We start from the raw sequence: 18,931 nt of genomic DNA, 5'->3' as shown, positions 1-18,931 counted from the left end.
ATAATCTATCATTGGTTGTCGTCTGAGGCAATTACTGTTCAAGGATCATTTTAGAACTGTTCTAATAAATAAAATACTGTGGACATTTCGTTATTTTGTTGGCAAATATCAGGACTAATGATCTGTTTATTTCATGTTTATTACAAGTATACAACACGCTGTATTTACACAGGAGTAAATACAGCGCTATTAAAACATCGCAAATAAAGTTTAATGAGGAAGACACAAAAATGGAGACAGGAACACATGACGTCACTAGCGTAACATCCAAACAAAGGCATTTCAGGAATTAACAGACATGTTTAAACACTTAGTAAATTCTATTTAAATCCTCATGTAATATTTGTTAATAAAAGTATATTAACTACTATCTAACATTACACATAAAATTACGTAAGTATGTCATTTCACCTGACCATAGTCAGCTAACCGCAACGACGTGAATAAATCTTTGCCGAAACAAGCAAGTCCAAGTGAAAATTCATTTGTTGGACGTTATTCAATGCAAAGTGAGAGTTTAACCTGTATGATATATTATGGTTTATAGACTGACCTCCTCCCATGTTAGTATGGAGCTCTCAACGGCGCTGATCCACATGTCGCCTGCGCCTGCGGTCACATCGATCAACCCGCGCCTCCCCCCGCCACCCTCCCCGCTGGAATGCTGGAACAAACAATATTACATTTAATTACAAGGACAAAATACACTAATATCCAAAAAAAAATTGAGTAAATTTCGATACTACTATATTTTTTCTTGAAACGACAATTCTCGCAAGACGAACTAGTCTTGTCTTGTCATCTGGTGCATTTTTACAAACATACAAACAACGAACACGCTTCTGTTTTCTATGAACACAACGTACAGAATACCTCATAATAACAATAAGTGAATGACATAAATGTGTGTTCCCAAATGTTAGAAACGTGCGGGCCACAAAAACACACATCACGGACATCGTTAAAAAACCTTAGGTAAATAAATGTCATATTTCTATTGAAACTTCTTTTCTTTAATAGGATCTCTTTATTTAAAGAAATGTTATTCTCACATAAACGAATAAATCGTTTTTACTACCGACTATTGGCTGTCTGTTCGTAATATGGCGTTTAGCAAGTCAATAATTTTATCATTTCATTCATTCATGTTTTATAATAGGGGGCGGATATACAGTGAAACAATAAGATGGAATAACGCAGTCTACAACCTAGCAATCATACGACTATGTTATTGCTTTACCGACCTTAAGCAAGGCTAAACTGACTATTATAACAATAATATATTTATACGACCATTGTAATACTGCATTTAACTTGCCTTTGTATATAGTGGATGCCAAATGCAATATGTGAGTTTTCCAATTGTTATTGGATTTTTGGAAGCGCGATAAACGATATGTGGGTTAAACAACGCTTAGCGCGGTAATTACTTAGATGGGTGACCGCATAGTGGTATTTGAAGTTAGCGTCTCCGTGCTTCGGAAGGCGAATGCTTCTCAATGAAGGTAACAGTCGCTAAGCCATGTCAAAGGCCTTTCGGGAGGCCCGAACAACTTTGACACAAGATATAAAATTGGAATGTTCTCGAAACTTGTCTGAGATTTGATTACTTGACCCGTATTTCGCAATAGGCTCGCTCCATTTTTCATGAGACGCATTTAGTAATCGGTGAAACGTTACTATAGTTTATACAACTCACCACCTTTGGGCATAACAGGTGTGAAGTTATTTATACTGTTTCAACTACATAAATAGGTACGTGTAAGTTCGTAATTGTGTGATTTTTCACGCTTCTGTTCAAGCAATTTGCTATGTTTAGTGGCCATTCACAAAGGTTTCATTGTCATGAATGGTTTAGGAATGTTCAAGGTAAATATATTTTATTTATAATATTAGTATAGATAGTTATTTTCCCCAAAAAATAGAGCAAAGTATACGAATACTTTATGATAGTTACACGTGTAATAGGTACTTACCAAATATAATTCGTACTAATCTATAAACGCTAAAGTTTACATTACTCTTTCACTGCTAAATCAACTGTGATGAAACTTTGCATTAAATTATTTAAAAATCCAGGATTTCTCATGGAGCTTTTGTTTTTTTTTTTCAAAAATGCATACCTAGAGTCCAAAATAGGGTAAGCTAGCTGAGCCGTGCGAGCGGGCTGTTATTCTTTTTTATTATTTTTCGGTAACCAAGTAACCTTCACCCACTTCAAACTATTGGCTCCCGTAGCGAAGTAGGTACTAAAATGGAATATATTTTCCGTGGACCACCTGGTCAGTTTACGACTTCTCAATATGGCAATAAATGTACGTTTACTTTCGATCAAGGACTGACCAGCCCTTCAATTATCGAAGTTAATTTATTTGTCTCTCATTGTACTTAATATAGACTACCAATATTTGTATTGTGATATTTGCTGTCAGTAAGAAAAATGAGGAAATATGTAGCAGTGAGACAGCAATCCGTCGCGGTGGCCAACGCTGGACATGGGTCTCCACTCAAGATAAGAATAAGATTTGGACTAAAGTTCTTCAGGCCAACCAAGTGCGGGATTGGATGCTGGATGGATTAGAACTGCTTCCATTCAAAAACTGTTCATAGAACTTTCGGGCATGCAAGGTTTTCTTACGATATTTCAATGTGAAGGTCATGCAAAGATTTTTACCAACGAAAAGACGAAAGAAAGTTTTCTTTTTATCTTGTTCAGTAATTACGTGCTACATAAACCGAAACTGCACCACTAAGTTAAACCGGTCCAGTTAACGTTATCTTAAGGAGTAACAGGAAAACTGATAAAATAATACCAGTATATTTTACAAACATTTATAAATTAACTTAAGGCGGTAAATTACTTTTCCTGTTAATGAATATTTTATCCGTGATCGAAAATAAAATACGTGTAGACTTTTCCTCATACTTAAGTATGAACTGAATACCAAGTGCTTATTGTACTACGTTAATTACGATCAACAATACAATTTAACTAACCGAAATACTTGTTTATTGTTGCTTAGAATTAGGCATTAAAAAGGTCGTGTTCTTTGAATAAAAAGCTCAACTTGCTTGTACAAGACAGAGCAGATTTCGATTAAATTATTTTGACTAATGAATAGTTCAGGTCACGAGAGCAATACGTTGCATGCTGCAAATATATATTTTTTAAATATATATAAACCTTATACTAATTACATAAGTTCGCAAGATATATGGATGTGAATGAGGCAAGGGAAGTTTGTAAGGATACCAAAAGGCGTGTCTTTGGTCTCTGTCTACCCGTATAAGTTCGCAAACTATGAACCAGAAAGTGCAGCCACAATTAATAGTGGATTTTTCTATCTACATCGCTTTTACAAGTAAATAAGATGGTTAAATACGGGCAATTTCCATTGTACAATTCCACAATAACAATAATACCTATACTTTTTGTTTGTAACTAAAAACAGCAGAGTGCTTCAAATTATCATTGTTATGTGCCGTGAGAATCGCCGGCAAGTTTTTGTTTCACTAGATAAAAAACTAGGTGCTATTTCTATTTTGATCTGGAAGTTACGATTTTGATTACAACATAGACCTTGTTCGGGTAAACAGACAAATTATACACTAAGCGTGGAACTGTGTGATGATAATGAAGTCTGGTAAAATTAGAAAAGAATAGACCTGATGATGAAATACGCAGAATACTTTTTTCTTCCATTATTGTGTCTTTTGGTTCAGATTCGGTCTGAGAGCGCAATTTTTGATGCATTCCAAAAAGAAACGCTTCCAAAATTTTGTATGCACCCGCATTCATAAACTGTGTGCAAGCTGAGTTTTAAAGCTGTAAGAATGAAAAGGTTGAATGTGCGGGTATATTTTCTATACAGGCCTTATTGGTGGTATTCATAACACTACAACGTTAAATATGAAATGTTTTGAAGAATTAAGGCATAATTTATGCAGATACTAGTTGATAGATGATTAAGTTAAGCAATCTTCAGCATGGTTTGGTTTCAGTTGGGTGATTGTTAGTGTTAGTAGACCGTCTTTCGCCTAGAAAAATCCGAATAAAGTCATCATTGGGCGATCGTTGAGTGTCAAAATAAAATACAATTTCTAAAGGCTGCTGTAGTAAACCGTCATCGTGCTATGAAGTTTTAAGTGTTTGTATGTTACTCGAGTAGTTTTATTATAAAAATAGCATTTCTTAAGTTATGGTAAAGAACTTACACGGTCGGGGCGCCCATAGCCAGTTGTGCTCACCTGTCGGTAAACGATCTGTGGGTTAAGCGACCACAGCATAGTGGTATTTGAACTGGGCGTCTCCGTGCTTCAGAGGGCACGTTAAAAAGTCGGTCCCGATTGTTGTCTACTAAGATAACAGTCGTTAAGCCACGTCAAAGGCCTCTCGGGCGGGCGGCTTGAACAACTTTGACACTAGGTTGATCACTAACCATAGGACAAACAATAAACTTACACGGTTTTTATTTGAACCGATAACAGTACATAAGTTATAATTCCTGATTATTAACCAAGCAGTTTGTAGCAATCTGTTTCGACACGTAAACCTATTAGGCACGTGTTTATTTGAATTCGAAACGAAAGTGTTTATCACAATATTCTGAAACGAATCGCGTCGGAACAACAGTTGCTAATGGTATTGGATATCGACTTACCGTATTTCGTTATACATTATTTTTCATTATAACTCTAGGATGGTACTTTATTTTTAGGAAAAATAAAGGCATATAAAACCAAACTTCTGCGGGAAGACTTCCCGAATAAAAGTATGTATGTATGAAGCCAGGCTTTAAGCTAGCTTTGTGTCAAATATCATCAAACCCCAGTTATTGATGGGTAAAACACATAAGGACAAACTATCATATTTACAATATTAGACGGCTAGAAAGTAAACATGAGGTTCTATTTACCTAATAAACAAATTAATGAAGTAATCGAAAACCAGGTGTTTATCTTCTAGTTCAAAGATAATTAAATTACAGCCTACTGGTTAGTAATTTACTAGAATTTGGTTACTAATGCCCATTAACATTAATTTTGTGGCAATTTGCTGGTGAACTAGGTAATTCCCTATCAAAATTAATTAATATAAACGAGTTGGATAAACCTTTCTACATACTATAATCGTGTATAAGTAAGAATCTACAAGAAGTTACGCATTTTTCTAAGGGGACAGACAAAATAAAGAAATAAGAACGACACTTGCTACGATCTCTACAAACTTTTTTCGCTATATTCACATGCACACAATGACATCTTGTCATACACAACCAACGGTTACGAGTACTATAACTGACCTTTTTATATTATTTCCTTTAGTGAAACCAAAATTGTAGACTTACACGTCTTACTAATAAACGTCGTGTAAGCTCTGATTAGTAATACAGTATTGTGTCTTAATTACTCAATACTCATGCACTGTTTCAAAATAGATTTAAAATGACTTTATCTTTTATCGTATGGTCAACCTAGTGTTAGAGTTGTTCAAGCCGCCCGAAGGCCTTTGACGTGGCTTAACGACTTATCTTAATCGATAACAACCGACTTTTTACGTGCCCTCCGAAGCACGGAGACGCCCAGTTCAAATACCACTATGCGGTCACCCATCTACAGAATGACCGCGCCAACGGTTGCTTCACCCACAGATCGTTTACCGACCGGTGAGCGCAACTGGCTATGGGCGCCTCTAACGTTATTAAAAATGACAAAATACTATAACTAAACAGGGCTTAAAGTACGTTTTGTACGACAGCTACTGGTATTAGACAATTTTTACAAGCATTTTTGATAGAATATTCGGGTGTCAGTTACTTTCCTTACTCGGTGTATAAAATTCAAAGTAATTCCGTGTTTTCCCTCCGTACTCCGGCCTCGCAAAGTGGGTTAGATTCTATAAACATTGCTATAGCGTGCCGTAGGAATATTTTAGAGGGTGCTTGATTGCTTTAGTAATTGAATGTTTTAAGTTACTTACTTTTAGATAACACTTATGACATTTTTCTACTGAACATGTTTTTTAAGTAGCCGGTCTCTATAAGCTATCGTTATTAGAGAATAGAGCAACTTGAGTTGTAGGTTATTCTTGTTATAAATAAAGTTATTGCCTAGTAACCAACTACAGCCTGCTAGGTGATTTTTGACTACAATAGGCTCTCTCTGAATACACAAGAGAGTATTTTAGTAGACCTACTCTAGTTATTTAAAACGAATTACGTACGTACGAATTAAATAAACAATTTAGTTTGTTCATCACAAACTAAATTGTTTATTTATGACCTTGCTGAATTTTATTTTTACACACGCACAGCAAGGAAGCAGTATCGTATAGGCCTGCCTAATATACTTAAACTATAGTTCAAATATAATTTAGTAAAGAATGCAATTGGTGGTTGGTGAGAAACAAAACAAATTATTTCTTAATTTTGAGTAGACTAGTTTATATGTTAAGTATCAAATAAATGTTTTTCTTTGAAATTAAAGTACAACTACAGTGGAAAAGTTATCGAGTAATATGTGATAACAGAAACACATAAGTGGCATAGAATCAATCAATAAAGTTTTACGCTCAATTTGTTCTGTTCAATGGAGTTATGATTAGGAGTAATGTGTGACAGACGGTTGAACAATCAAATATAATTATGGTACGAGGATTTACCGAGTTATAAAATGGAGATAGAGAGCTATATATGAAACTTGTGTTTATTTTTAGTTTAACACTCTCATTAATAAAAATACAGATAAACTATGCAAGATATGACATGTAGAGTAAGGCACAATGAAGATCAATACAGTACAATTTTTTTTTTTTTTTTATAAGCACGTCCGACATTTCGATGAATGAAATTATAGAATAGCCAGAACCCTTTGATAGGTGGTAGGATGGAGGAGGTTTCCGTTAACTCTAAAAGGAATATTGAACATACCACAAAAATAAATTTAAGATACTAAAAATACACTCGAAATAAAGCCGAATAATAATGACATTTAATACACACCTCAACCAATCCAATAAACGTAAATATTTCCTCAAATTCGATAAAACAATCAAATCACTTCGAAAAGTCGTTACACACAGGTCTTTCACCGTTCAACCTTCGGTAATACTGGGAAAAAAGTACTACCTGTCGCAAAGATAGCAGTCGCAAGAGTATGTGGTCACGACAAGTCGATAAAAAACGTATGTTTTTGTACGGCGATAATGTTAAAAACACGTTTGTACGCACCGGCGCGACTCGAGACACTGTTCGTAAACAATTAAATGGCAAATGAGCGAGACGTTTGTTCAAGTCGCGAAATTATCTGTGCCTACTAATAAAAGTGCGATATTTATGATCTGTTTCGCACGGAAACGTGTTTGAATGTTTATATCAATTAATAATATGCTGTTTGTCTTTTAGTTATTGATATGGCTAAACTATATGCGACTTTTGGTAATTTAGAAATAATTTGCACAAGAATTTAAGTTTGTGTTAGAAATTTAGAAAAAATATTTATTACTTTCAGCCCCTTAGCGTATGCCCCTTATTTTTTCTACGAGTATTTGCGTCAATGTATAGAAGAAAAATATATGAAAAAAAAATTGTACGACATGTTTTGACAAAAAAATAAACCTAATATTTTTAATATAAGTAGGTTATGTACTGTAAGAATTGGGTACATAAATAAATGGGTAATTTAAGGAGGAAATTGGTGAGTTTAAAGAGACTTTGACCTGAACAAAACCGCAAAACAAGCACTTGTTAAATTCCTATAACTAAAACTGTTTGCCCTAGCAAATTGCTTCGCAGACCGACAAAAGAGACCATTCAGGAGAAAAATCTTTAAGAAACTCTTTAAAAAGTAATTCAGTATTAACGGCTTGTAAAATTATATTTATTTAAATTTATGTAGATAATATGTATGTATATTTGTATTTTTTATTTTGTGTGTATATACTTTATATTATTATTTATTTACACCTCATATTGTCTACACCTATTATTATTTATTTGTACACCCTTTCTCAACTCACTCTCCTTCCTCTTTTTAACACCTTCATAAAAATCTCTGCATCACCCCAAGGTAGACTGGCAGAAAATGCCTCTGGCATTAAGTCCGCCTTTATACAGCCCTGTATATAAAGTTTGAAATAAATAAATAAATAAATATTCATAGAATCTGAACGGCCTTTCAATAATTAATTCTCTTTTATATTCAAGCGTATTATTCATTAGCGGACTCCGTGGCGCAGTGGTTAAGGTCGCCACGCCACTGCCAATGCGTCGAGAGGTCGTGGGTTCGATTCCCATGCGGGACAATTATTTAAGTGCGATTCACAAATTGCTGTTTCGGGTATAGTTGTATTTTGTGTCCGTTGTTTGTATGTTTGTTAAAGTTCCGCGACACAAGAGCCATTCTTAGAGCGAGAGTCTTTTTTATATAAAAAAACAAAATAATTAACGTAAGAAGCAAATTGAGGCACAACGCGAGTCGATCGTGAAGATCTTTTAGACAGATTGGTTAGAAATGCTGTCCAATTTGAGATGCCTGACTGCGGTATTAAGATTCATTCCCAGAGTTACGTATAATTACTTTAACTTTGAGATGACGAGGAAGATGGTTAATTACGTCGTATTTGGATTCTAAACGTTACAAAGTAGTGAGAAACGCGAAAGTTTGTGAAGATGTATGGAGATGTCTGTCCTTCAAGTAATAATGTATGGGTTGTCTTCGTTTTCAAGCAGAAACGACTAAATCGGTGTTTATGTAATTTGGCACACATGTAAATAATCTCTATTGACACTTTTTAATACGAAGGAAAATCTACATGGAACTAAAGAGAAGACAGAAGCTAATAGGTAATGTATTGAAAATAAATCATGTGAAATTAATGAATCTCAAACCTAACCTAAATTATTTTCGCCTTTTTAATTTTAAATGCCTTCCGATTACGAATACTGCGCACCTGTCCTTTTGAAAGAACACGACCAATAAAATCTGTCTACGTTTCAAGGGCAACCCTTCCCGGCATTCCCATTTAATTCCACAGATTAACTTGTTGAATTTACTTTGTAGAAGGAAAATAAACACTCAGTAGCCAAAATGTTATTAATATAATCAAAGGTAAGGTAATGAGAAGAAATTGTAGTACCTACTATGTACTAGTATGTACTTCCGTTGCCATACATTTTTGTTTAATAAACTTATGGTTTTTACAAATACTTATCTATACCAAGCCGTACTTCAATATACTTTTAGGAGATAAAATTCAACAGCAGTACTAACTAGCGAATCTTTTCTTTTAACCCGTTATTGTCCCACTGCTGAAAAGGGTTAGACCTCGAGTCCACAACGCTGACCAAGTGCGGGTTGGGGATTCATTTAAAAACAATAATAAAAAATTGTTATACATTGCCAGTGGACCCGCAGGTAATAAATAGTAAAATAAAAAATATTGCTGTTAAACAAATGCATCATAGGCACGATTATTCAAATTGCAATTTTACGATTTAATAAACGATTCTTACCTTGACGCGTGAACGGTAAATTACTTAATAATTATTATTTGTAATTAAACAACAGCCTTAACACGATAAATACTAAACGTAAGATAATTAAAAGGCACGCATAAATACAGCCAACGTTCCTTTATTTGATAGTTTTAAATAAATCTCTTGTACTAAGAATTGGTTATGTGTCGCGGGGATTTTTACGACCATACAACAACGAACGCGAAGCACACAAAAAATCGTTTTCACAAATATTTGTTTCGTATGGGGATAACCATCCGTCGCAGTGACAGTGGCTTGGCGACCACCTTATCTAAGGCACTTCGGAAACCGTCAATAGAAGGAATGTCGCTGGCTTAATGAGCCAAATTAAACTGGAATACTGTAGACTACAGACTGCAGACGGCCAAAGGTCACAAAAGAACTGTTTTATAGGCTAAGTTTCTACACAAAACCTTTTTAAAAACCATTATAGAAGTAAGGCGAATGCTGGTATCAGCTGCAAGCTTTTCAGCGTGCTCTCAATGTGGAAAATTCAATTTATTTAAACGTAATTTTCCACAAGCCGATACATTCATGGATGTTGGACGTCGATTGAATAAGTAATAGGATTTTGTATTTGATAAAATATTTTTATGACTGTTATGTGTTTCATCGGTCAGACGGGATTATGAGTGTTTGATAATCACGAAGATGTTTAATATGATTTCCCTTTACATACCTACGAAACGCTGTTTGATTATTTATATTGTTGTTTTCTATTAAGGAAGTAGCGGAAGGCGCCTGTTATAAAGTTATTTTACAAGATACACTAAAACCTTCATGAGTCAATATCGAAAGTATTGCGAGAAAAATATCATTAGGTACCATAATTTCCCAGTATATTAACGTATTTGATCACCAAAGCATTTTACTTTCGTAAACAAGCAAGCAATGTAATACACGAAGAAAAGCTACTTTAAAACGGACACCAAACACAGAAGTTTCAGCACTGAATCGATATTTCAGTGCGTCATATTCGTAGCCCACGGGGTATAATACCGGCCGATATAACAAACTATATCTATCAAACATAAAGGGTTAGGGTGCTACGACATTTTAATCCAGGGACCTTTATGTTATTGGGGACCTTGCTATATCTAGTCCCTTCTCAAGCTAGTGGTAGCTATATTTATTAAGAAACGAGGTATAATGCACACGTAATATAAGGAAATAAATGATTTCAAGTAGCTCAATTCTCTACAGTCGGTACTGTCGAGTATCGAGTTTGAGATTTATAAGGTACTGCCAAAATAGTTCTTACGACTTCCGCTAGAGGCGCTGAACTGATTATAGTGTAAAATTTCTCGATAGCTAGCCAGTTATCGGTTGTCGATAGAAGTAGAGAATCGAACTACAGTTCTCTCGCTTTCGATAAAAGATGAATGAATCGACTCTAATATTTAAAACCTATATAGATAACGCCGGAAGTTTCTTGATAGCTTGGACTTGAAAGCTAAGCAGGGATGTGTAAATATAGAGGTACTTATATCACGGTGGTAATATTTTGTGTTCACTAGATCGTTATGGAGCTCTAAGTACTAAGCTTCGCTCCTATCAGCCACTCACAGGCCGAGGTAGATACCTACATAACAACATAGACGTCAATACGGCTAGGTAGAGCCTTCATAGTACAGACACAAAATGGTGTCTGTAGATACGAAGGTTTAAAGCAACTTCTACCGTGTTTGGTAAATTTAAACGTAACTAGCGGCTCGCCCCGACCTCGCTCGGTTTAAACAGCTAATTTACAAAAAAAAAACCTTTACAACTGATACACATAAACATTCCTCTTGAATCATCCTATCTACAAAAAGAAACCGTAACAAAATCCGTTAATACATACAAACAGTCATAGGGACAGACGAGGGAAGCCACTTGGCTTTACCATGTAAGTAATGATTATAGACAACCAGAAACGTCCAGAAACTTCTTCAACCCCATTCACATTCAACTCATTACCCCAGCTCGCCATTTTAATATTATATTACAATTTAACTTAGCAGAAAGCGTTTCAAATAACTGTCAATCAACATCGACGGCCAGCGGTCTGGAAACGTTAATTTGAAATGTCTGGACCTCTGTCCGCCTCGAAATGAGACAAGCCTTTCATTCGGTTTAAATATTAATTGCTTTCCCACATCGCCATGGATTCAATCAGTGGATTAAAACTGCCAATTTAGATTTAACTTTAGGCCAGGACTATGTCCACGTGAGGACAATTCTTGTAATCCCTAATAACTTTGCGTTGATGTTAATAAATGTCGATTAAGTAAACGAATGTAAAAACGAAGTAAACGTTCTTTGGTTTCTCTCTCCATGAGGATAGGGAAAGTGAACTAATATGGGTTTTACTCTCTTAAAATTAAATGGTTAGCACCATAAACTGATCAAGAATTAATGTACTAATTTCAGAATCTGTGGCGCGATTCCTTACAGGAGGTACCGAGTATCGAGAGTTTGACATTTGAAATGTACTCCAAAAATAGTTCTTTGTTCCCGCTAGAGGCGCTGATCAGATTTTCATAAAAATTGTTCGATTGCTAGCCGGTTATCGATAGGCGATAGTGGTAGAGTATCGCGCTACTGTAGTTTTGGTTGATAAAACATCTCCGCCGGTAAATAAGGAGTAAACATCCAGTCTGTATATGCTCTCGCAGCAGGAGCGAGCAAAGAAATAATCTAAAATTTAGCAAGCAGTCATTTAATAGCAATTCCCGTGTAATAGAGGAGATTAAAATGTAATTTGCCGAGCGTTCTGAAGCTTCGAGATTCAACCAACACCTTTTCTATTTACTTTTTTTGGACGTTTTTGACTAAAACATTTACAGCAGTCATAATAATATGGGTATAATATTTCGTAAATTGGGTTGTTGGGATCGACAACGGTCGTTTTAGGTCCTAGATAATAAATATTTATTTGATCCCCTGTCACTACTTTAACAAATATTTCGATCATGTTCTTACCTTCAAAGTATTGGCTAACGTGGCATCGCGTAGCTTTATAAGCTAACAATTTTCAGGCTACCCCTTCAAGGGATAATGGGGTGATTTTAAAAATAAAAACCTATATTTCAAGTAGCTTTCTAACGTTGACCAAACGCTAATAATAAAACTAGGTACAAAGTCGAAGCCAAAACATTTTATTAAAGTGCATAAATAACTTTTTATATTAGCCATTCCGGGATATTAAAATTTTATTCGTAGTACACGAAACGTTGTACAAACAATTTGGCGATAAAATCCGAGACAGGCAAAAGCTCCATGCGGCCATTTTGTGAAATTATTTTATGTTTCACAAAACACGGGTACAAGTAATTAGTGTAATTATAAAGTTTTGACGGCAGGATCCTTTTAATTATTAAAGCAACAACGTTAAGAGCATTCACAAGAAAATTTTCAGGAGTTGTGAAAATAAACGTGGGATCAAAAACACAATTAGCTATGTATAGAAGCTAGAATTTTTTTACACACAATTTCTTTTCGTTCCTAAATGACAATATTTTTAAATGTGAATGAAACAAGGTAAGTTTCAGTGATCGTAGCGAGTGGCGTTCTTTGGTATCTGCCTGACCCCATGGGAAAAGTGCGTGATTTTATGTATGTATGTTTTTCTTTTACAATAAACTGCTGAGCTTAGTCGGCTATAAGTAGCGGATTTAGAAACAAGGGTAAGATTACACTCTCGATATTTATCTAGTTATTTAATGCTTTATTAATTATAATATAATTTATATAGTTCATAATTATAATAATAGCATTCGTAAAACGTAAATCATGTCTCATTGAACGGCGATAAAACTTAACTGATTTCAACACAGTTTAAATGTCATTGTTTTGGATGCAACTACTAAACACCAACGAATAATAACCGTTGAGAGTTCTACCTAATATATGAAGAACAGAGCGCTATTATAAAAGTTTTTAAATAAATTACATGGATAGTTTCATAATTTAATTATAATTACAAGCTCTATAATATTATGAGCAAATTTCAATTAATCGAGCCTTTTTATAAGGCAATTTCAAATCAATTTTGAATTCATATATTAGGATAATAGGATAATAGCTTATAGCCGAGCTACGAAAACCGCAGTCCTTGCCAGAAAGAAAAAGTATAGGTGCTTTTTTATGAATTGCGAATTCTTTCAAATGTTTAGAAAAGATCCTTTGTTTATTTTAGGTACTAACTTAATCAATATAAAAAATAATTGTCTTTTTGTCGTTCTTGCCTCCGAAATCTTTCATTAAAAAGTACAGACTGTCTAAAACACTATCAACCAAGATATGAACAATGAACCTTTTAACCCTTCCCTCACCCCACTATTCAAAGCCTTGCCTTTTCAATGACCATAACACTGTTTTCTATTCTGCATCAACAGGGACTCACGCCTGATAGCCAATCTACCCTTGAACGTCCGCAAATCACGTAGAAAACCCATTTTTGTTCATACAAACAAGCAACTTTAGTACCAAGCGCGATAATATTTACTTAGGCCTTTACCTACGAGTCGAATAACGGAAAACCGTATTAAAATTTTCATTAACGTTTTAGTTACAAGACTAAGCAATGCAAAATTACCAAATAAACTGATATTTCTGAATTTTCAAATTATTTTATTCAGTTTTCAGATTTTTACAGCAAAGCAAAAACAGGTGTTTGAGTGATTCAAGGTACGGCTGAATAACCTAATAATACACCTTCGAGAACATTATAGAATGACAGATTATTACTTAGTTTTAATAAAAAAAATAAACGTACCCCTTCCATATTTTTGCATGATATCGTATAAACTTTTCCTTCTTGCTCCTCAATTTCCTTTTTCGAATGTAAACACCATAAATCCCTTAACTTTTTAATCATAATTTCACTTTAAATATTATTTTTAAAACACAAAAAAAGAACTGGCACTAAATAAACCGAATAACTAAACGCAAGTTTAAAGATAGGATTTTTTATTTATTTTTTTGCTCTGAAATGCGGCAAAGACCACCACGTTTGAAGTCCAACAGTGTTATAAAACTCTTTGATAAAATCAACGAGTCATTTTGATTGTACTTATTACAAGATCCGCGGAAATGATGAGGCAATTCTATTGTCAACGGAGACGTGTCACTTAGTCGAGTTTTCGATGGCAATTACAAGACTAACTACGTAGGAGTCGAACAAGAACAATTAGTTAAGATCGCGTTGGTCACGCATTAGCTAAGGGTTCCGTGGCAACTATATTAATGAAAGTAAGTACTTAAAGGTAAGTTGCTATTAAGACGATGTAGACTCGAGTTTGACACTTATTTAGTTGAAGTATACTCCCGAGTTAAATTCAATGTTTCTTTGGCAAAAAATAAACGTACAAAAGAAAGTACATTTTATTTTGTCATTTATACTTAGCGATGCTACGCTAAAGAGAGCATTTTCAGGGAGAAACCGCAAAGTGTATCATATTTTCTTTATGCGTCTTCGTAACCGAATTAGTTTTTTTTTCGCATTTTTATGAAAGAGCTTTGCTCGCTGTGACTTACGGTCGAATAGAGGATGAATATTATTACGATGAAATTATACGTACCAATTTCAATATCTGTCATTTTTGCTACAAAAAATCTGTATATTATTATAAACGTATTATCTAGAATTTAATTCAGTAGGTTTACGCACGAGGCACTCAATCATTACACGGTATTATTCAGAAAATACAAATTTCCGCAACCTATTCAAAATGAAAAACGATAGTACTTATCTGTTAGTTTACTCTATATTACTCCAAAACTACTGAATATATTTGAATGCGACTTACATCGCATGAAAGCTTGAAATTCAGCCTACAAACTGTAACGTATTCGATCGATATCAACAGCGTAAAATTGGAGAAATTGCTATTATTAAAACCACGTGTAGAACCCCCTAATCCGCAATAATAACCACAATCCATAAATACTAATTTCATGGTACCCATTTAACTTTATTACGAAACATATTAGTTTGTTGTTAACCTTCAGCTATTTTCAGTGTGTCAAACGTTTGAATGAATGTTGAGAATAGCACCGTAAATGAGACGAATGAGAGTGTGAACTTGAAAGAGCGAAGCGAATGAATTTCACGATACGTGTTATTATGGAATTTACCTTTGTTAAAGACGATGAAACTTTCTAGAAATTTTATTGGTTTTCATCGTTTGATCAACCTAGTGTCAAAGTTATTCTAGCCCGAAAGACCTTTGACATTGTCTTAACCACTATTATCTTAATAAACAACAACCGGGGCTGACTTTTTACGTGCCCTCCTAAACACGAAGACGCTCAGTTTAAATACCGCTATGCGGTCTCTAATCTACAGAATGATCGCGCCAAGGACTGCTTCTTAACCCATAGATCGTTTACCGACCAGTGAACGCAACTGGCTAAAAGCGTCGTATTTTCTGGAATACTATACGTAAGCTACTCAAGACTGTTTTAACTTATATCGTGTTTTCATTATTAAAAATACAACGTTCGTACGATCAATGCGTACACGTGCATATACGTACGAAAGAATAACAAACGAACCAAAATATAGAAGTGAAATCGTTTTAACATTATGTTGTTTCGCATTATTACAGACACTTAAAAACTTTAACACTAGATAAAACAGGAAGTACAATTTTTTTAATGAAATAAAAATGGAATGTGTTATTAATACGTACGATTCGCACAGATTTTGCCAAAAGAATCTTTAATTTTCTATTCGCCCCAAAACTGCTGCTTATGCTGTCCTCGAAGAAATTTTTATAAGCTCTTTGAACCCTATGATGCCATGGATTTTCTAAACTTGTATAAAATATTGATAAGCAGTAGTTTTGTCAGTTTTTAAACGAGACCTATTAAAATAATAAGGCTTTTGTTCTCATCTGCTTACATTTAGAACAAGAGAGCATTCATACCTTTTATTTGAATACTAATACAATGGTAACATTCATCCTAACATAATATAGAACTTGAAAAACTTTGTTACTAATCGTCAAAAAAGCGCTAGTCTAAATTAATTCGTTTCGACAAAAGGCTAACATTATCCACTTCAATGATTATAATTATCAATAAGAAATAATTTCTATATTATTTACTAAAACAGAATAATCGACCCTTCTCGCACCAGGTATAAATACGCGCAATCAAATTCAGTACACTGTTCTAGTAAAAGAATACAGTTCAATTCATTAGGCTTAAAGCCACGATCATGTCCGCAAGAATAGATACATGATCTTCAAACTTTTGGCTATGACATTCCCAAGGGAACGCGAAAACAGAACAATAACTAAACTAAATTTGGATAAACACTTTCATATATTACCCTCTACAACAAACTGAACTAAAGCCTAAATAAGTTTAAGACAGAAGATAAAGCGACGACAGATAGCTTACTTGGAAATCGTAATCGAAAAGTAACGAACAACAAATATACTCAAAACTATTATCAATCCATATTCAAATCAAATGTCCGATTACTAAACTCAGTTATCTAAGATAAGCGTACATCGTAAATAATCTGTGCACGATCTAATTCACTTTATTTACAAATACGTAAGTTGATAACATAATAAATATCGGCATCGGAAGCCGGCTTTGAAGACATGGAAGCCGATATTTTGCAATGATCGCAAACCTTATTAGAGAATAGATCTACTTTGGTTAGCTCTCTGAATTCTAGGAAATAGTATATCGATAACTAGCTGACCCGGCAAACGTTGTTTTGCCATAAAAAAAAAATAAGTGTCACTCAGGGGCATTATAAATAGATGTTGGCCGATTCTCAGACCTACTCAATATGCTCACAAAGTTTCATGAGAATCGGTCAAGCCGTTTCGGAGGAGTACGGTAACGAAAACTGTGACGCGAGAATTTTATATATTAGATATACCTATACCTTAACAACACAGTAAAATAGTTTTCATTAATTCTCAATCTACAGATTTGCTACCCCTATTGTATAGAAAAATTGACTCATTTTCTTAACTTAGGACTAATACAAATTAGCTGTCAAAATAGTTAGTCCCAAAAGAAGACCCTGTGAGAAGAGTTAACTACAAATGTGAAGCCCCTCTTTTGTCATGCACAAGTCATTCTTGTTTAGAATGATGGCCTATGGCTTATGACCTAAGCTTGATTATGATTTTATGATAAGTATTAATATGTAAGAAAGTAAATTTAAAAGAAATCTTTTGATTGCACAATTCTATGTTTAGAGTAAAAAAGTAAATGTCCTAGAATTCTAGATCAAAACTTGATTTTTAATGCAGCCTTGAACTTAAAATAGTATTTCAAATCGCAATAAAATTGTTGTGTTGACATGTTCCTTACTCTACTTTGGCCTGAGTAAATGATTAAACAGTGATGATAAACCAAATGCCAAACCTTTACTTTCATACTACATGAATAATAATGAATGCAAGAAACATTACAATAAATGCAAAAAAAAAGAAGCATTTTAACAGCTTTCCGCAATAACATTTTTGATAACATTTAGCATATAGATAGTTGAAGTCTTATGACAAAAAATAGGCTGCCTACATATTTCTCCAAATTTCAACCCTTAAAGCTCACAATTTAAATATGATTAAAGCCTCAAGCTTCATCTGGTAATTCTCATGAGCAGTTCAAGCAAGATACTAGTGTTTAACGTAGATTATATATATTATTTAAATATAGTTTATTATTAAAATAGCCAATATAATCAAAGGAATGTACAACAAAACCTATTATATCACCATATAATAAAAAATATTCAACACTATTGTTTGATTTTACTATCATTTCTATACACCATGAAATGCAATGCGCATTTCATAACAATGGCATATTTTAAGTTTTTCTTGCTTTTACTGTATATGAATTATTACATAGCATTCGTAATATAGATTGACTGAGAGGCAATTATTTTACAAGAGATTTTTTTTTATTGGTCAGCTGTTTTTGCCTGAGGTAACATTTATAATGCAGATTTTTTATTTGGAAAGTTTTTTGCATAAAAGTATTTGCTATCACTTGTTTGGAACAGAAAACTAGAACACCTACTTTTAAATTTCACAACTGTGGTACCTATGAACAATGTGTAACTTAAAATGTTGACTAATTTAACTTAGTGAAATAAATGTAAAATAATTATTTTAAAAGCTTTGGGTAATAACATTTGAACTATTGTGTTGTTATTAATTAAGGCAAAGGCATACCTACTCCAATTTATTGTGCCTATGAGAATAAAATTTACAGCCTATAAAAAGTAGAAGAATTAATTATAATAATTTGAGTTGAATTATGATTAATTTATATTGAATTCAATAACATTGTAACCAAGGAATCTATTGTGTATCTGATGAATTTCATTTTCATAGTCATAAGCATGTATGTCTCAGTGAGTAGTTTTGAAA

General features: G+C 33.9%; 1 protein-coding gene across 4 annotated transcripts in view; it reads right to left on the bottom strand.

Annotated features, from left to right (window-relative positions):
- The window catches only part of SPoCk (secretory pathway calcium atpase), a 67,005-nt gene that overhangs the window by 46,415 nt on the left and 1,659 nt on the right, over positions 1-18,931 (bottom strand). For 2 of the 4 annotated variants that reach the window (XM_076123123.1, XM_076123121.1), the window contains one exon: positions 554-664. In XM_076123123.1, coding sequence (XP_075979238.1) covers positions 554-664 — 111 coding nt within the window. Of the gene's footprint in view, positions 1-553; positions 665-7,001; positions 7,245-14,295; positions 14,430-18,931 lie in introns of those variants that run through there. The other 2 variants (XM_076123122.1, XM_076123124.1) reach the window with 2 other exon arrangements.

The sequence above is a fragment of the Anticarsia gemmatalis genome, chromosome 14, assembly GCF_050436995.1.
Source record: "Anticarsia gemmatalis isolate Benzon Research Colony breed Stoneville strain chromosome 14, ilAntGemm2 primary, whole genome shotgun sequence".
NCBI classification, from domain to species: Eukaryota; Metazoa; Arthropoda; class Insecta; order Lepidoptera; family Erebidae; genus Anticarsia; species Anticarsia gemmatalis.
Note: the sequence above shows the minus strand (reverse complement) of the source record. Positions and strands in the feature narration are given on the sequence as shown.